General features: G+C 47.0%; 1 protein-coding gene across 4 annotated transcripts; it reads right to left on the bottom strand.

Moving 5' to 3' along the window:
- Nucleotides 1-2,077: 2,077 nt before the first annotated feature.
- LOC308580445 (uncharacterized protein) lies at nucleotides 2,078-18,129 on the bottom strand. 4 transcript variants are annotated; one of them, XM_081182098.1, is made up of 7 exons: nucleotides 17,187-18,129; nucleotides 15,163-15,268; nucleotides 13,813-13,895; nucleotides 12,774-12,900; nucleotides 11,933-12,040; nucleotides 10,670-10,870; nucleotides 2,078-3,558 (listed from the first exon to the last, which is right to left on the bottom strand). In XM_081182098.1, exons 1-7 carry the CDS (start codon nucleotides 17,898-17,900, stop codon nucleotides 2,567-2,569), a joined length of 2,331 nt encoding a protein of 776 aa, XP_081038224.1. In that variant the 5' UTR covers nucleotides 17,901-18,129; the 3' UTR covers nucleotides 2,078-2,566. The 4 variants fall into 4 exon arrangements, with proteins under 4 accessions (XP_081038224.1, XP_081038225.1, XP_081038223.1 ...); XM_081182099.1 differs by having other exon boundaries at nucleotides 10,748-10,870; nucleotides 17,163-18,129; XM_081182097.1 differs by having other exon boundaries at nucleotides 17,163-18,129.
- Nucleotides 18,130-20,063: the final 1,934 nt, after the last annotated feature.

Raw genomic sequence — 20,063 nt, forward strand, 5'->3', positions numbered from 1 at the left:
AAAAGTCCTCCAGCTTCTTGGTGAGATAATGGACCCCTAAGTATGGGACATTAAGGTAACAACAACAACAACAACAACAACAACACTTTTATTGTCAATGTACAACCTGTGTACAATGAAATTAACAAAGGAAGTGGCTTTGTGCCAGGGGGCAATTGGGTGTGTCCATCAGCTGGTAGTTAGGACAAAATCCAGGGCTGAGTCCTGTATGTGTGTGTGTGTGTGTGTGTGTGTGTGTGTGTGTGAGAGAGAGAGAGAGAGAGAGAGAGAGAGAGAGAGAGAGAGAGAGAGAGAGAACGCTCTAGAAGCAGGCTGAAAGTAGAAGGGGGAGAGAGGGCCATGCCTGACGTCTGCTGGAATTCAAGGCTATGGGGGAAGCAAGACTTTCTTGAGAGCGTTAGTGCTGCAAGACCCTCCATCATGGGCTCAGGTTGTCTATACAGTGGTACCTCGGGTTAAGTACTTTAATTCATTCCGGAGATCCGTACTTAACCTGAAACTGTTCTTAACCTGAAGCACCACTTTAGCTAATGGGGCCTCCTGCTGCCACCGTGCTGCCGGAGCCCGGTTTCTGTTTTTATCCTGAAGCAAAGTTCTTAACCTGAAACACTATTTCTAGGTTAGCGGAGTGTGTAACCTGAAGCGTATGTAACCTGAGGTACCACTGTATGTGTAAATAAACCATCTATCCTAAAGACACCAGTCTCTGCTGTGTCTTATCCAGAGGTTTGAGGCTAGAAAGGCCACTGTACAAAATTTACATTAATTGCTCCACCCATGCTTACCTCTGGCCCCGCCCACCACAGCATCTCCTAAGGTCTTTTTCTTTAGGACGGGTGCATAACTTTCACTTCAATTATGTATTAAATTATTTTCACATGTATTACTTCTTTTAGCTAGGCCCCGTAAGCACTGAGTACTTAAAGCAGTCTTGCACCACTTTAAGCAATCATGGTTTCCCCCAAAGGAACCTGGGAGCTGTAGGCTCTGGCCGGGTATAAATAAAATTTATTATTATTATTATTATTATTATTATTATTATTATTATTACTACTACTACAGTATTATAGTTTGTTAAGGATGCTGAGAGTTGCTAGAAAACCCCTATTGCCCTCATGAAGCTATGATTCAGAAGAGTTCCTTGGGACAAGGGATTCTTAAACCAGTCTGGGAACTGTAGCACTATGAGGGGAATAAGGTAAAGGGACCCCTGACCGTTAGGTCCAATCGTGACCGACTCTGGGGTTGTGGCGCTCATCTCGCTTTATTGGCTGAGGGAGCCGGTGTACAGCTTCCAGGTCATGTGGCCAGCATGACTAAGCTGCTTCTGGTGAACCAGAGCAGCGCACGGAAACGCCGTTTACCTTCCCGCTGGAGCGGTACCTATTTATCTACTTGCACTTTGACATGTTTTCAAACTGCTAGGTTGGCAGGAGCAGGGACTGAGCACCTTCTGATCGGCTGCCCTAGGCTCTGTGGTTTAACCCACAGCGCCACCCGCGTCCCATGAGGGGAATAGGGGCCTCCTAAAAACTCTCAGCACCTGTAACAGACTACACTTCCCGTAATCCTTTGGGTGAAGCTGTGACTGTTTAAAGTGACTTAATATTGCTTTAAATGTATGGGGCAGGTGGAACCCCTGTCTCTCATTGTCACTCTTCTGCATAGTTATAACTTATAATCATTTAATGCAAGCGAGTAACAACCAGCATACATGTAAAGCACTCTAATAATAATAATAATAATAATAATAATAATAATAATAATAATAATAATAATAATAATTTATATCCCAACCAACTGGGGGAAACCCAGTCACTCTGGGCGGCTCCCAACAGAATATTAAAAACATGATAAAACATCAAACATTAAAAACTTCCCTAAAGAGGGCTGCCTTCAGATGTCTTCTAAAGGTTAGATAGTTGCTTATTTCCTTGACATCTGATGGGATGCCCTCTGCCTGGTTTCTTACGCCACTTTAAGCCATCATGGCTTCCCACACGAGCTTTAATCCTTAATGTTCATAGCACTGAGGCAAGCAAGACTCAGCCAAGATTAAAGGAGACAGTAGACACCCAGTCGGAATTCCTTTTATTATTGTACTCCTTCAGAACTTTGCAAACAGGGATTCTGAAGAAACAGGCCTGCTCACGAAACGCCACGCGATGCATGTGCTTTCTTGTACTGCACAGGCCACAGAGGAAATTTCCACCTGGAGGCTTGGCCTCTCCTTTTATTTACAGTGGTACCTCGGTTTTTGAATGTCTCCGTTGAGAAACATTTCAGTTTTTGAACGCCGTAAACCTGGAAATAAATGCTTCGGTTTTTGAACACACCTCAGAAGTCAAACATGCCACGCAGCTTCCGTATTGAGTTTTAGGTTTTCACATGTTTCGGAACTCGGTCTTCCAGAACGGATTACGTTCAAAAACTGAGGTACCACCGTATTTATTTCTCTGTGGCAATGCAACCTGCTTAAAACCTGCTTTCAGGGATGGGAGCTCGAGTCCCTGCTTCCCTCCTGACTGTGGAAAATGTGTCGCCGTCTACTGAGCGGAAGAGTCTCTCAGCACCCTTCTTGGAGGCCCTGGTGTTTCACCAGCGCTGCTCTCTGATCGAAACTCTTCCCGCCCTCCAGGTGCGAATAAGGCCTCTGCCCTCTGTGGATTCTCTGGTGCCTGATCAGCTTATCCCTCCGAGAGAAGTTCCTCCCGCACTCGGGGCATTTGAACGGCTTCTCTCCTGTGTGGGTTTTCTGGTGGCACATCAGGTGCACCCTCTGCCTGAAGCACTTTCCACACTGAGGGCATTCGTACGGCTTCTCTCCCGTGTGGATCCTCTGATGTCTCAGTAACGGCTCCCGAGAGGTGAACCCTTTCCCACAAGCGGGGCACTCGTGCAATTTCTCTCCCGTGTGAATTTTCTGGTGCTTAGTCAGCGTCTGCCTGTGTCTGAAGAACTTCCCGCACTGCGTACATTGGTATCGCCTCCCCTCTGTCTGAATCCCTTGGTCCCGCTTTAACGCCTTTCTGTTCCCGAAGCTTTTCCGATCCTCGGGACATTCGTAGGGATCCGCTTGCGTGCGACTGTTCTGGTACCCGGTCAAACCGTCCCCACGGCGGACGCTTTTCCTGCCCTCAGAGATCTCATGTTGCCTCTCACCTGCAGAGATTCCTGGACGGTTATCCAAGAAACATTTCAGCTGGACATTTTCTTCCAGCGTGGGACTTTTATAGGCGTTCTCCCTATTAGGGATCATAAGAAGTCCCGATTTGTAGCGGGATTTTCTGACCTGCTTGGAGAAGAGCTTTCCCCCCTGTGTCTGCACAGTGCTAACAGCAGGTGGGAGAATTTGCACGACCTCCGTGTATTCATTCTTTTTCTCCATCAGCAGCTGCTTCTCCTGATGGTCTTTGGATTCCCATCGGTCCTCAAAAATTTCAGATGCCCCAGGGAAATCCCATCGGGACGTTTCTGCTAACGTCCTATGTGCTTCTGCCAGCAAAGTTTCTCCTAGCTGAGATTTCTCCATCTTGATCCAATGTCTTTTCCCATCACCTAAAGAGAGAAGAAGAGAGGGTTTTTGTCTACGTTCTGGTCACCTCTTGTCAAGAGAATCCTTCTCGCTGCTCTCCCTGCCTGTTGCATACTCTAATTCAGTGGTTCCCAAAACTCTCCTCCCCTCACCCCACGGACCATTTGAAAAAAGGCCAGACTTGTCAGACCACTTAATGTTGCCCCTGCAATGTGCTAGATGCTGTACGATTTTTAATTGTATTTCTATTGCTCCTCCTTTTCTTGTGTTTCGCAGTATGACAATTTACGTTCCGTAGAATTCAAATTGCAGCACAACAGAAGAAATAAAAAAGCAATAGAAATACAATTAAAAATCAATTTGGACATTTAATGCAGACATGCCATGAACCGCTTGAAGGAAGCTTGGCCACATTTTTGGAACACCTGTTCTAATTCATCACATCATTGCTAAGCTCATGCCCCTCACCCCCGTCTCAAAGATCACCCTCTCCGTAAAATAATAAATGTCAACGTTCCCAGATTCTGCTCTTGGGAAAGATGGATGTTGTCACTTGTGTTGTTGTTGTTGTTGTTGTTGTTGTTTTATACCCTGCCCATCTGGCTGGGTTTCCCCAGCCACTCTGGGCGGCTCCCAATAAAATATTAAAAATACGATAAATACATCAAACATTAAAAACTTCCCTAAACAGTTAAATTAGTTAAGCCAGTCAAGGCAAATAAATGGGTTTATTTCCCCCTCATTTTGCAAAATAAGCTATTATGTATTTTACATGTTTTCTCTGTTCAAGCGGAAAGGAGACAACACAGAGACTCAAACCCAAATTATGGGTTGCATCCAACATTAGCCATACTCATAGCAGACCCACTGAAAATAATGAATGTGCCCATTAATTCCAATAGGTGTACTCTGAGCAGAACTCATTTTCTGAGGTAGGTCAATGAGCATCCAAAAGATTCCAGTAACCTCCCAAAAATGTGTTCCTGAGGTGTCACAGCAACAGCTGCATTCCTGTATGTTCAGGATCCCGGCCTATTTCCCTCTCCCAAGCTGACACTTGACAGGGGAATTTTGTGTGGAATAGGACTCTTGCAGAATATGCTAGGGGTCAGCAATAAATGGACCCACCTCAGATATACCCTGAAACAGACACAGCTCCTGATCAGGGGATTTCAGCCCTGTCACTGCCCTACATGGAGGTTCTAACATAGTCGTTCCCAAACATCTGTTGCTCATGGACTTGAAAATGGACCTTGCTCAATGTTGTTTCTGCCTCTCATAGCAATTGGAATGTGTGGTGTTAGATGCTGTAGGGCAGGGGTGCCCAAACTTTTTTCAAAGAGAGCCAGATTTGAGGAAGTGAACATGTGTGAGGGCCAACCAAAGTTGCTGAACTTTTTTTAGGATTGAAGTTGTTGAGCTTTTTTACAATTTTACCCCAGCACATATACTGCCACGGGGGCCGGATTAAATCAACCGGCGGCGCCTGAAACAGACTTTGGACATGCCTGCAGTGTAAGGTTTTTAGTTGTGCTTCTATTGCTCCTTTTATTACTTACACATTTTATTTCATCGCACAAGTTAATTCACATTCCACAGAATTAAAACGGGAACATTGCAAGATACAACATAAGAAATAAAAGTCTGAATAAAAATACAGCCGAAAATATGAACACTGACTGCAGACATGCTGCAGACCACCTGAATGAAGCTAGTAGCAGATTCTTGGCAGCCCACAAGTCACAGAGTCTGGGATCTCCTTTAGCTCTCCAACCGAAACTTGGGGTTAACTGCTGGCAGTCTGGTACACAGTAGTGGACCAGACAACCAATGGCCTCACTCTGTACAACTCAGTCCCGTATCTCGAATTCCCTCTGACCCCTTGGAGAAAACCTATGATAAGGCCAAAGGTTTATTTATTTTTTTCTGTTTCTCACAAAAGGTCTGCCTATGCTCTCTCAGATCATCAATTCTTGTTCATGTCACAAAATGATAGAATCATAAAGTTGGAAGGGTCTCTGAGGGTCCTCTAGGGGCAATGCGGGAACCTCAACTAAAGCATCAATCCAACCTCTGCTTAAAAACCTCCCGTGAAAGAGAGTCTATGGATTCTTTGATGGAGGAGCTCTGAGCGCCTGGACCCAAAGTTCTCCCCCTCTTGGGACCTGCTACGCTTCTCTGTTTGTGAGTTCTCCAATGTCTGATCAGCTCGGATTTCCGGGAAACTATTCTCCCACACTGAAGTCATTTGTGATGATTCCCTCCCGTGTGGATTCTCAAATGTCTCCTCAGATGTTCCTTCCGTACAAAGCTTTTCCCACACAGGAGGCAACTGTGAGGTTTCTCTCCTGTATGAGTCTTTCGGTGCCTTGTCAAATCCGATCGCCAAAAGAATTTTCTCCCACACTCCTGACAAACGCAAGGTTTCCTCGCTGTGTGGCACTGCTGATGTTTAAGGAACTTCGTTCTCTCATGGAAGATTTCCCCGCATCTGGGACACTTGTAAAATATTTCGCTGGTACGTTGCCTTCTCTGATCGCCTAGATGCTGCCGGACGATTCCCACCGGCACAAGACAGTCAGATGAATCTTCCCCAGCTTGTTTCATAACAAGTCCTGGTTTGTGCCGGGAGCTTTTATCACACTTGGAGAGCAAAGGCCTTTCTTCCCTGGTGCACACTGTGTGTTTTTCACTCCAAGACTCCTCAGGACCTTCTGAGAGGCTACCGGATTCATTCTGAGCTGTCAGTGGCTTCTTCTCCAGTCCACTGTTGAACTCAGATCTTTCCTCGTGGATCTTGGCTGCCACTGACACATTTCTTGGGTCTATCTGTGGAAGAGACCTAGGTGATTCCTCCAGTTCATTTCCTCCATAGTGAGAACACCCCATCTTGATCCAGTTTCTCTTGCTGTCACCTGAAGAGACAAGAGAGAGGAATTTTGCTGGTCTTCCTTCCATTGTACGGCATAACAGGCTCCGTTAAACATCTCTTCTCCCGCAACCCCTTGTATCTAGAATGTAAGAATAACCTGCTAGATCCGGCCAGCGGCCTATCCAGTCCAGCGCCCTGTTCTCACAGTGGCCACCAGATGCCCCACTGAGAAGTCCACAAGCAGGATCTGAGCACAACAGCACAGGACTCTCCCAACTTGCGATTTGCAGCAGCAGCAGCAGGCATCAGGAGGAATGCAGCCTCAGGCAGTGGTGGCAGAACATAGCGCAACGTAGCGCTCGAACCCACAACCCTGAGATAATAATCATAATAATAAATTTATTATTTATACCCTGCCCATCTGGCTGGGTTTCCCCAGCCACTCTGGGCAAAAGCTTCCCTAAACAGGGCTGCCTTCAGATGTCTTCTAAAAGTCTGGTAGTTGTTTTTCTCTTTGACATCTGGTGGGAGGGCGTTTCACAGGGCGGGTGCCACTACCGAGAAGGCCCTCTGTCTGGTTCCCTGTAACTTGGCTTCTCACAGTTAGGGAACCGCCAGAAGGCCCTTGGCACTGGACCTCAGTGTCCAGGCAGAACGATGGGGGTGGAGATGCTGCTTCAGATATACCGTATTTTTCGCTCTATAACACGCACCTGACCATAACACGCACGTAGTTTTTAGAGGAGGAAAACAAGAAAAAAATATTCTAAATGAAACAGTGGATGTATGATTTTTGTGGTTCATGCTGTGGCCACAGATGTGATCTGACGGTGAGTTTGGGGTAGCCCAATGCAAAAATCCTGAGGATCCATCTGGATCCATGCTTTGTAACCATGTTTTTGCGTCATTGCAGCCCCATGAAACAGTGGGTACGTGTGTGTTTTTTGGTGCAGGCTGTAGCCATGGATATGCTATGCGATCTGATGGTGAACTTGGGGTGACCCAGTGCAAAAATCCTGAGGATCCATCTGGATCCATGTTTTGTAACCATGTTTTAAGTGGGGAGGGAAGGAAAAGCATTCAAGGGACAAGGAGCACGCATGGGGTGTGTGGAGAAGGATGCTGCTAATAATGCAGGCGAGGGATTTAAGGGAAGAAGGAACACGCGTGGGGTGTGTGGAGAAGGATGCTGCTAATGCAGAAGAGGGGTTTAAGGGAAGAAGGAACACGCGTGGGGTGTGTGGAGAAGGATGCTGCTAATAATGCAGAAGAGGGGTTTAAGGGGAGAAGGAACACGCGTGGGGTGTGTGGAGAAGGATGCTGCTAATAATGCAGGCGAGGGGTCTATGGAGAGAAGGAACACGCGTGGGGTGTGTGGAGAAGGATGCTGCTAATGATGCAGAAGAGGGGTTTAAGGGGAGAAGGAGCTCGCGTGGGGTGGGTGGAGAAGGAGCTTTTCGGCGAGGGGAGGGGGGAGGGAAAGAGTACTGTTGCTTTAAAGGAGCCAACCGGACAGCAGCCACTTACAGCAGTGTAAGCAGCTCCTTTCCTCTCCCGCTTTGCTCCTTCTCTCCCTCTTTGCTGCTTTACACAGCTAATGGCCCAAGTCCTGCTCAGCGGATCAGTTGAGACGTTGGAGAATCATAATTTCCCCCTTTCCCTCATCCCGTGCCCTCCTGTCCCCAGCAGCCTTTTTAAAAACTTTTTTACTGGTTTTCACTGCGCTCATGGCTCAGAGCCCTCCTGTGCCCTGCCGTCCCTCTGCAGCCTCATTGCTCCGTATAGAGAGCTCACGGACCTTTGCTAGCTGAGGCTGCAGTAGCTGTTGCTGGCTACGCGGCGCTTTTTCCGGCTCGCTATGGCTCCCGTCTGTCCCTCCTCGCGTGTAAGCGGCTGCTGGCCGCTTTGCTGCCATGGCTCTCCTTCCCTCCCTCCTCCTCAGCTCCTCCCCCTCCTCCTGGCTGTAAAGCAAGCAAAGCTAGAGCCGTGCAAAGCCCTGCAAGCGGCTCCTGCTTTGCTTGACTGGCAGCCATGGCTCCAGTCGAGTGCATTCGCTCCGTAACACGCACAGGCATTTTCCCTTACTTTCTAGGAGCAAAAAAGTGCGTGTTTTGGAGCGAAAATTACGGTACTGGACCGAGATTAAGGGTCTCACGCTCTACCAACTGAGCTATCCCTGTCAGCAGCCTTAGGGGAGCCCTGAAATCTGAAGAAGCATGAGACAAACCTTTAGAAGAAACATAAAAGAGGAAAGGGGAACAGCTCAATGAGGACTGCCCCAGTGTACACACCACACATTTAATTTTTAAAATATATATATTTATATATATATTTATAAATTTTCACAAATAAAATACAATTAATCAAACATTTTCCAGTATACGTTCACTTTAAAAGTCGACTTCCCTCTGACCCCTCCATGTCTTTCTCATTATTATCTTTTGATGCTGCACATTGCAACTAATCTATATCTTCTTTTCTCAGCTTTTTCTCAAAATAACTTTTACTGCTGAACTTACTTCACACCTGCTAGCGTGCTGGCATATTTACAACATTTAAAAAATAATAATCTGCAAACGTTTTCCATTCCTCCTTGAAAACTGTTCCACTTTGTTCTCTGATTTTACCAGTTCAACTTGCTAATTCTGCACATTCCATCAAATTCAACTGCCACCCCCCTTTCATGGGTACTGCCTTCTCATGCCATTTTTGGCCACATAAAACTTTCACAGCAGGAGCTGCGTACATAAACTAATTCCTTTGGCTCTTTGGTGCTTTAACTGTGCAGACATTGGCAGAGGGTTGGACTAGGTGACTCTTGTGGTCCCTTCAAGTTCTATGATTCTACGACAGCACCATCGACACAGTGGTACCTCAGGTTACAGGCGCTTCAGGTTACAGACTCTGCTAACCCAGAAATATTACCTCAGGTTAAGAACTTTGCTTCAGGATGAGAACAGAAATTGTGCTCTGACAGCGCAGCAGAAGCGGGAGGCCCCATTAGCTAAAGTGGTACCTCAGGTTAAGAACAGTTTCAGGTTAAGAACGGACCTCCAGAATGAATTAAGTTCTTAACCTGAGGTACCACTGTATTTTGGCAACGTGACCTGGTGCGAAGACCAGAGAGGGAATGGTTGCTTAAAACCTGTTCAGAGAAACTTAAAAGGCGAGTAAGAAGTCTATAAAACGGCATGGAGAAAGGGATCGCAGGAAAATTTTCCTTCGTTCTCTCAGAACACCAGACCTTGTAGACACCCAAGGTAGCTGAATGCTGGGAGATTCGGGACGGATTTAAGGAAGTCGTTCTTCATGCAGTTAAACTACGGAACTCCCTCCCACAAGAGGCAGTGATGGCCACCAACCTGGATGGCTTTAAACTATGTTCAGACAAATTCATAGTGGATTAAGCTTTGAACGGCTGCCTGCCACAATGGCTGTGCTTTGCCTCCACAGTTGCTGGAAACCATGGAAGGGGAGAGGACTCTTGTTCTCCAATCCTGCCTTCAGGTTTCCCACTAGAGCATCTGATTGGCCACTGATAACAGGATACTGGACTGGATGGGCCACTGGCCTGATCCAGACAGCTCTTCCTTTGCAGTTTCTGCAGGCCCACTAGAAACACGTTCACTCATAACTCCGGCTAGAATTAGCTCCGCTGGTGCCCTTCACGGGTTCTCTGCTGGCCGCTCAGTGCCCCTTGGGACTCACAGGCCTCCCCGCACTCAGGGCGCACTGTCAAGCGCTCTGACATTTGAGAGTCCTCTGATGCCGGAGCAGTTGATCCTTCCGAGCAAAGCTACTTTTGCAACGGGGGCACCTGTGCGGTCTTTCTCCGGTGTGGACTTTCCGATGTCTCGTCAGGTTTATCCCCTGAGGAAAGCAGATCCCGCACTCGGGGCATTTGTGAGGCTTCTCTCCGGTATGAGTTCGCAGGTGGTGCTTCAGATGCGACCCCCGAGAGAACTTCCTCCCGCACTCGGGGCAGCTGAGGGATTTCCCCCTCGCTCGGCTGCTCTGTTGTCCAAGAAGGTCCTTTCTCGGATGAGAGCGTTGCCTGCTCTCCGAGCAATGGTATAATTTGCCCCCCGCATGCCTTCGCTGACGGTCTGGATTCTGCAGGGAGCGATCCACCGTCGCGGGACGTTCAGAACGGTCCTCTCCAGCACATTTCGCAACATGCTTTGATTTAGAGTGGTTCAGTCTACCATACATTGAGAACGAGAGCGTCTCCTCCCTTGTATCTACAGAGCAATTTCCTCTACCTACAAGACCTTCTGAGAACTTGTTGGATTCAGTCTCAGTTTCTAGAGCCTTCTTCCCCTGCTCCCTGTCAGACTCACATCTTTTCTCACACAGCTCAGCTGCCATTGGTCCATTCCCTTGGCCCATATCTGGTTGTGGCTCGGGCTCATTTCCTCCATACTGCGAATCCTCCACCTTGAGCTCACTTCGCTTCCCATCACCTACAGAGACAAAAAGAGAACATTTGGGACTTTTTTTTCCAGATTCCTGCCCCCTCATTGCTTCTGCCTCATATCACCACCCTCAGAAATTTATATCCTGCCGGGTCATTCCACACCAAATCACCTGGTTTTAATACTCGACCGTGCGCTCACGTCTCAGATTTTGTTCAATTTTTGTGTGTGTACATACCTATGAGACACCCTCAAATTATTTTTTTCAGATTTTTTGGTCCAAAGTTGGACTCAAGAGATTTTTTTAAAAAATTCAATTTTTGTGCAATTTAGGTTAATGCAATTTCTGTGTCAGTTTAGAAAAAACCTGTTCCACTTATTTTTCAACATATTGGGCTTATTTTGGTATCAAAATAAAGCTATTTTTTGTCTCTTTCAAAATAAGGTATAAAAGTGGTATTAAGTGCCAAAAATTCGGAACAAAATCTGAGACGTGAGAGCACATAGCACCAGGTGATTTGGTGTGCAATGATCCTGCCCTGTTTCCCAAACCCACAAATGATAAAGCACTGAAAGCACCCGAAAACATATTTAAAACAATTCCAACACAGAAATAAGACTGGGAAATTATCTCAGCTTAAAAGGTTTGTGGGAAGAAAAAGGTACCAAAAATACCACAGAGACAGTGCCTAAGGGCCCACTAAATATTTTCTAGGCGTTCCCTTTACCCTGTGGGGCATTTTTGGGGGGGAGGGTGGGCATGGGCAAGAGGACAGAGAAAAGGGAGGTTCTGTTGCAAAAGTGCAAGACCTTGTAGGCTTCTTTGGACACAATGCATCGTAGTTAAACTTGATTTAAATCTTAAGTGGAAAGGAGCTCATTGACATTTCCAGAAGTTTTCTGCACTTTCAGGAAAATAGAGAATGCACGAGGAGTCAGTCCTGTTCTGCATAATTTTTTTGGTTCATCCACTAGTCATCAGGAATGCTGATGAACCTGTGTACAATGACCATTGGGGAGAGGGAAAAAAGAAAGAAAAAAGAGTGGCCTTCAGCTCTGCATGGCAACCCCAGTGTCCTTCTCCAAGTGCAAACACTGCCCACCCCTTACCCATAGCTTGGTCCGAGGGTCGTTCACATTGCGCCGAGAACTGGTGGAACATCTCATCCTCCTTTTTGGGGTGGGAGGGGAAATCAGGTTTGGGCGCCAAAAATCCCTCTTGAGTGGAAAAGAGGAACAGAGAGAGAATGATGTCTAGCTCAGTTCAAAACCCAATAACCATGCTTTTCAAAGCTCCCGCAGCCAATCAGAAGCCGTGCCTTGGTTTTCGAACAGTTTCAGGAGTCAAACCGACTCCTGGAACAGATTAAGTTCGGGAACCAAGGTACCACTGTATATATAAAAAACTCACAACAACTTTTAGAAGGTCGGCAACAACCGATCAGAAGGTCGGCGGTTCGAATCCCCGCAACGGGGTGAGCTCCCATTGCTTGGTCCCTACTCCTGCCAACCTAGCAGTTCAAATGCACGTCAAAGTGCAAGTAGATAAATAGGTACCGCTCCAGCGGGAAGGTAAACGGCGTTCCCATGCACTGCTCTGGTTCGCCAGAAGCGGCTTAGTCATGCTGGCCACGTGACCCGGAAGCTGTACGCCGGCTCCCTCGGCCAATAAAGTGAGATGAGCGCTGCAACCCCAGAGTTGGTCACAACTGGACCTAATGGTCAGGGGTCCCTTTACCTTAATAATAAACTACCAAGGGAGATAATAGTTAAGAGAGAGAAAATGGAAAGAAATGGAACTCCATCTGTCAGTTGTATATGCAGTATTTATTCAAAGCAGTCAAATACTCAATCTAGTTATTCCGCCCTCCTTCTATAGATTCCAAAGAGGGCAATCGGTTATGCCGTCATCTATAGCAGCTCCTGGGGCCTGAGAATGACAAAGCCTTACCCAAGGATTCGGTGCTCCCATCTTCCTCCTGCAAGACTTGCCAGAACATCGTCTGTTGGCCTGGCTGGATCAGAGTCGGCTCCACTAGGTGCAAGGAGACACCTGCCTCCTTGAAGCTCACCAGCCCCTGGAAGAAAGTGAAAGGAACCACCACTGATTTCCCAGTCAGGTCTCGTTGCACAATAAATAGCATTTAGAGCCATTCATTGCACATGGAATAACTTCCATGAGCACAACAAAACTTCTCCTCCAAATCGGCTCCAGAGGCCTGGAGGAGGCATGGCAGGGGGAGGACATCTTGTTGCGCTCGTGAAAGTTGATCCCTGCACGCATTTATTTTGTTGGATTCCACCATCTTTGATCCACTTGTAAAGCATAAGGGAGGGGGGGAACCACTTTTCTTGCTCTCTTTACAGTGCTATTCAAGCCCCACTGCCCAATATGCAGGTAAATGTGCGCAGGGTTCCAGCCTCACAGGTCAATCTACTACAGTGCAACCTCAGAAGCCAAATGCCTTTGAACTCGAAAGTTTCGGCTCCCAAACGATCAAAACCCGAATGCCTCGTGCGGCTTCCGATTGGCTGCAGGAGCCACACCTTGGTTTCCGAACTGTTCCGGGAGTCAAACGGACTTCCAGAATGTATTAAATTTGAAAACCAAGGTACGACTGTATAAACAATGAGGACTAGGAACTCAGGTAACTCCAGTGCACATGTGCACTAGAAAAATGATTTCGCTTTTTGGCCAACTTGTTTTTAACTTCTGACCTTCATCAAAGACTTTAACGTACATTTTACATTTCATGTGAACTGCTTACAGGTTTTTTATGATTTGTCAGTACCCAAAGTCTGTTAAATAAAGGCTCCTTCCCTCTAAATGAGCCCCCCCCCAAAAAAAAACCCCAAAAACCCAACAGTTTACCAGGACAGGTATCAGAAAACCAGGAAAGAGGAATCATTGCAGCATCCACTGTTAGCCTGGCTCCTCTATAGTCTTAACACACCACACAGAAAAGTTGACCCACCCAGACTTCTCGTACCTCATTCAGACCTGAGTCGGCCATCCTCTGTCCTTCCGCAGGAGACAAGGAACTAGAGTGACCTGAGCACTTGATTCCGCTGCCTGCAAAGGGCGAGGGAAAATTTAGAAATGGGGAGTAAGTTAATCCCATCACCTTTAGGGTGTCTGGGTACAGCAGAGTAAGTTTCCTCTTCTGTTAAGAGTTGCATAAAGGAGAGAAGGGGCAGGTTTTCATGCAGTGACGGGGAAAGAGACCCATGTCACCAATTCCCCTTTTGGTACAGCTGCTAAAAAATTGCACAGACAGCGTCTTGCTTTTGCTCAGCTTTCTCCTGCAGCAAGACTTCTGCTGTTAAGAGATTAATAATAATAATAATAAGCCAGACTTCACAATACTGCACAAAAATAGATATAGATATATTGTGCTTGGGCTATCGCTCTCTCATGCACACGTATTTATAAAGTTAAAACGATTGCTGCCTATGAACAATTGCATATCCAAAAACAATTAAAAACCCTTACATATATAAAAGTGGATTTCAAATCCAACACAGGCACAGACTGGGATGATGATGATGATTTTGACAATGATAATAATAATAATGATAATAATAATAATAATAACTTCACTGTTTATACCTGGCCCATCTGGCTGGGTTGCCCGAGCCACTCTGGGTGGCTTCCAACACATAAAAAACATAATAAAACATCAAACGTTAAAAATTTCTGATTGCAAGTATTCAGCAAGAAATTGAAAAGGGGGGGGGGGAGAAGAAAGAATCAGGTTTCTAAACCCCTCACATGTGGGTGGGATTTATTCATTTCTATGAAATAAAATGGGACGCGGGTGGTGCTGTGGGTTAAACCACAGAGCCTAGGACTTGCCGATCAGAAGGTCGGCGGTTCGAATCCCCGTGATGGGGTGAGCTCCCCTTGCTCGGTCCCTGCTCCTGCCCACCTAGCAGTTCGAAAGCACATCAAAGTGCAAGTAGATAAATAGGTACTGCTCCGGCGGGAAGCTAAACGGCGTTTCCGTGCGCTACTCTGGTTCGCCAGAAGCAGATTACTCATGCTGGCCACGTGAAGCTGCCTGCAGACAAACACCGGCTCCTCGGCCTATAGAGCGAGATGAGCGCTGCAACCCCAGAGTTGGTCACGACTGGACCTAATGGTCAGGGGTCCCTTTACCTTTACTTTATGAAATAAAATCTTGACTTAGAAGACCTGGGCAGCCATTGTGATTCCCCAAAACAAAAGATGAACACACCATATTCCCTTCCTTCTACAAGACTAAGGCAGCCCAAATTTCATCCCTCTCATAATCCCTGAAACTAGAATGACATGAAACACTAATTCGGTGACTTCTTACCCAGCAACCTGATCTCCCCGTCGCTTTCCTGCTTCCCTTCGTAGCAGACCTGCCCCTCGGCGGCATCTGAGGGCTCCTCAACTGCATCCAGAGAACCCAGTGGCCCCTGAAACAGGCACAGAAAACCCCTCTCAGAACAGAGGCACAGGAATGATAAGGGCTTTGTGCTCCTAAACCTCCTTCCCCTTCGAGTATTAATTCAAGGAGCTATTCGGACCAAATAAAGCTTACCTATCAAAAGTCCTGCTGGATCTGACCAAAGCCCCGTCTAGTCCAGCATTCTGTTCCCACACTGGCCAACCAGAAGCCTTTAGGATCCAAGAGCAAAATTTGTCCTGCTGGCTGCCAATTCAAGGTTAGACCAGAATTCTACTTGAAATTTGGATTTCTTAGCAGTAATTGGTGTTTTATAATTTCACCTGAGTGACATATGGTGGGAGGGTGTTCCACAGGGCGGGGGCCACTACCGAGAAGGCCCTCTGCCTGGTTCCCTGTAACTTGGCTTCTCGCAGCGAGGGAACCGCCAGAAGGCCCTCGGCACTGGACCTCAGTGTCCAGGCAGAATGATTGGGGGTGGAGACGCTCCTTCAGGTATACTGGACCGAGTCCTCAGGGTCCCTTCCAACTCTACAATTCTATGATACTACAATTCTGTGCTGTTGCGGTCTAAGGAATAGCAGAATGAAAGTTATTCTATTCTACTGACAAAACTTCTTACACTTTGTAAGAAATTAATCCACCTTTTCATTTAGTTTGACATTCATTTCAACCATCCCTTGTGCCAGTAGCAATAATACCAGTCATAAAATGTCAACAAAAACAAAAATGTCAACTGACTATCTAAACACAATGCTTTTTGGTGTTTAATAGGAATATTTTATAATGGAGAAGTTGTGAACATTTCATATGGCTGCATGTATGAAACTTCTTGCCCACTGAAGAACAATACAAACATCTTACAAAAAGCTTTCAGAGATGCCCTAATGATTTTCAGCGGATTGTATTAAGCTAAGAGTGTTCTCAGCTTTGGCTATGTTGTGGGGAAACATCCAAATGTATACATTTAAGATGTAAGTGCAGAAAAATAATGCATCAAAAAGCTATTGGGGTTGGAGGGATTTTGTAAAAATAAGCCAAGAGGCCTTTTGAATTATGAGGCCTTCTTCCACCTGCCTTGCCCCACCCTCCAGTCTCTGCTTTTCAATTTGTATTGTATTCTTTTATGCACTGTGACTTGCCAAAGTAGTTTTTATTGATGATAGTTTAGAAAATATTTATTATACTTGTTAATAATAATATAATAATAATTTATTATTTATACCCCGCCCATCTGGCTGGGTTTCCCCAGCCACTGTTAAGAGTGGATTTCTGTTTAATTTTTATATGCTGATATTTAATATTTTTCTTTACTGTTCTAACGGACTGTTGAATATTACTTTATTTGATATAAGTTGCTTATTTTAAAGTTATGTTTTATTATCACATTTTTGTATTGGAGTAGATGCTTATAAGGGCTACATTCTTTGTTTCTCCAGCTTGTAAACCGCCGTGGGTATTGTAAAATAGAAAGACGGTATACAAATTAAAAGTGAAATGAAATGCAGAAAAGAGAGAAGGAATTTGTTGACGAGGCCTGTATGACCCCACTGAAGCCAGAAAGGTCACTTTCCTGTGTCTGGTAAAAAGTGTTGCCTGGGAAACCAAAAGCTTCCATTTTTACGGCTGCATATGACCTAGAGATGCATGCCTTTTGCTGAGATACATAACTGGGTAACTTCTAAAAGTTAACCTGATGCTTTGGAATTCTTAATTCCCTCAGTGCTAATAACCAATAAACGGTATTGATTAGCTCAACAACCTTAGTGTGGTTAATTGAAGAAAATTCGCCGCAGCTCCCTGCTAAAAATCCCACCCATTGCTAACTGAACAACTGCAGATAACGCCAATATTCCAGGCCACCGCCTGTTGCTTGAGAGGGACTCCAGGGATGAAAACCGCACCTGCCATTTGTCTGTTTTGCCCACCTGCTGGCTGGCCATCAGGAACTCCTCTGCCAGGGCCACCGCCTGCGAACACGACTCCGGTCCTCCTGCTCGGATCCAGCTCTGCAGCTCTGGCGGGAGGCTGGCCAGGAACTGCTCCAGGACCAGCAGCTCCAGGATCTGCTCCTTGCTGCGTCTCTCCGGCTTCAGCCACCGGTGGCAGAGATCCTGCAGCTGCAGGTGGATCCTCCGGGGGTCTTCCACCTGCTGGCAGCAGAACTGCCGGAAGTGTTGGCGCTGCACCTCCATCCTCAGGGCAACACCTCGCAAGATGGCCGCCTTCACCTTCCCATAATCCTCTCTGTCTCTGGCTTCCAGGCTCTGGAAGGCCTCGTCTGCTTCTCCGCTCAGCGCAGGCAGGAGCCGGGCCGCCCACTCTCCTCTGGGCCAGCGGCAGGCTTTGGCCACTTGCTCAAAGGAGGCCAGGAAGGCCTGGGCGTCTTCCCAGGGGACAGATTCGGGCGTCTCTGGGGGGCTTCCCCCTTCTGGGTGAAGGGGCTGCAGGGTCTTCAGGAACTGCTGCCACTGGGCTTCCCATCGCTCTTGTCTCCCCTTGCCGGGTCCCCCTTTGCCGTCTTCAGACGCTCCATATCCTGGTTGCTCGATCGTAATTCCAGGCAGGAGCACCCTGCTTGCTTTTCCTGCTGGGTCTGGTCTGAGTTCCAGTTCCGGACCTGTAGATTTTTGCTTCTTCATCGCTTCCAAAGGGGCAATCTAGAAGCCGGTTGATTGACAGGAAACTATCTTTGCTCTCAATCCCTGAAAGTCTGGCCAGGAACACGAAAGAAGGAACAGCTAATTTCTTGGTTGATCTTCTAGTCCTTTAAAGGATTGGATTGTGGTCGATGGGGTTCAACCGTCATATACACCACCTGCCCTTGACCATTCCCTGGCAGTGATGCTCAGTGGTTAGGCGATAGTCTTCCTGCGTGAGAAACAATGGAATTAGTTTATTAACGAACAACAGCCCCAAGGACAAAAGGAATATATTTTTTTATATAACCGCAGCCGCAAAAATACTTATGGCAAAATATTGGAAAACAGAAAAAGTACCACAAATGACAGAATGGCAAGTTAAGATTTGTTATTATTATTTCTTATTGGTAGAAGGCAATGTTAATTTACGCTTCTTCGTTTTGCTGTCTGTATAATTTTCTTAAGTCAATAAAATAAAAATAATAGTTCAGCATCTTTAAGTATTTCATTGATTCATTAATTTCCTTGATTGCATTATTTTCTTTATTGAATTTATACATTGCCTTTCATCAAACAATCTCAGGGTGGTTACACAAGATAAAAACACCAGGTAAAATTGCAAATAAATACTTAAAACAGAAACAACAAAGCCATAATGCACGCACAAACACATTTAAAAGGCTGTAGAGTATTAATCAGCCAAAGGCCTGGTTGAAAAAGAATGTTTTTGCCTGGCACCTAAAGATATACAAGGCAGGTGCCAGGCTAATCTCCCTGAGGAGAGCATTCCACAAATGGGGAGCCACCGCAGAAAAGGCCCTGTTCTCATGTTGCCACCCTCACAGGGAAGAGGCACACATTTATAGCCCACTTTCATTTCCAAGGAACTGAAGCCCATGGCTCTCCACTTCCTCATTTAATCGCCACAACAGCCTTGCAAGGTAGGTTAGGGGGAGAGGCAGTGACTAGCACGAGGCCACCCAGTGAAAGCTTCGCAGCCAAGTGGGAACATGAACCCTGTCCTCCCATATAAGGTAAGTACGATATGAATAAACAGTGTTTCGTATGCTCAAGCCCCCAGGGTTTGAAGCCTGGCATCTCCAGGTGAGGCTGGGGCTGCCGGCCAGTGCAGACAGTCTTGGGCTGCATGAACCACTGGTCTGGCTTGGAATAAGCTTCCTATGTCAGTAGGATATAAATAAACAACATTTTGCATGCAGGTACGATCCAGGTGAGGCTGGGACCGTCTCCCCCCCCCCCCGAAACCCTGGCGAGCCGCTGCCGCTGCCAGCCTGTGCAAGACAGTATTGGGCTGCAGGCAGGCGCTAATGCAGGCGGCTCCTCCAGCTCCCGACGGGACTTCCCTCTCGCAGGGTTGCGAGAGAAGCTGCCACAGCGACAAAGCCGGAGCGAACCCGGTTCCTACCGGCGCTACTCCCCGCTCGCTCCGCTCCGTTTCGGCGTCCCCGGCTGGAAGTGGGGCGTCGGAGGCTGCAGGCGGTCTCTGCAACGGCCCCGATCTCTCGCTTTAAGGCTGCAGCTGTCGCCTCCTCCTCTTGCTCGGTGGTTTAATGGCGGAATCGCAAGAGGCAAAACCCGGAAGATTCACACGATCGCCCCCTTTTGAACGCCGGGATGCGTGCAACTCTCCCACGCCAGCTCCGCCCCGAAGCACGCGAGGAAGAGGAGCGCGCCTTAAGAGGGACAGAGAGGAGGCGAGGCTGCGATCCGCCGGTGCGGCATCGTTCTCCGCAGGGATCGGGGTCCCCTCGCCCGCCAGTCTCCCGGACGGAGCCTTTTTTTGCAGCCATTCGGAGGGAGCCGAGCAGCCGAGAGAGTTGCAGCAGCCTCTTCGCCGTTTCAGGTATGGCTCTATGGGAAACGTCTAGTTGGAGGGGGGTCCAAGGGTCGTCTAGTCTAACCCCACGCAATTCTGGAATCTCAAGGAAAGCAAGGCCATGCAACCACCCGAGGGAGCTCGTTCCACTGCTGAACAGCTCTGTATTTTATTTGTTTTATGATTTTCAGTTAAATACATTTCAGTAACAGATAGGTTGCCGTGTTGGTCTGCCATAGTCAAAATAAAAAAAATTCCTTCCAGTAGCACCTTAAAGACCAACTAAGTTAGTTCTTGGTATGAGCTTTCGTGTATCTGAAGAAGTG

Source organism: Podarcis bocagei, assembly GCF_964188305.1.
Source record: "Podarcis bocagei genome assembly, chromosome: 2".
In the NCBI taxonomy this organism is placed as follows: Eukaryota; Metazoa; Chordata; class Lepidosauria; order Squamata; family Lacertidae; genus Podarcis; species Podarcis bocagei.

Coding starts and splice junctions, on each gene's coding strand:
- LOC308580445 (XM_081182097.1), bottom strand. CDS start 17,900: ATGAAGAAGCAAAAATCTACAGGTCCGGAACTGGAACTCAGACCAGAC. Junction 12,041..12,773: donor TGGGAGCACCGAATCCTTGG/GTAAGGCTTTGT, acceptor TTTCCACTCAAG/AGGGATTTTTGGCGCCCAAA. Junction 3,559..10,669: donor GTTCTCAGAAGGTCTTGTAG/GTAGAGGAAATT, acceptor TTCTCTCTTTAG/GTGATGGGAAAAGACATTGG.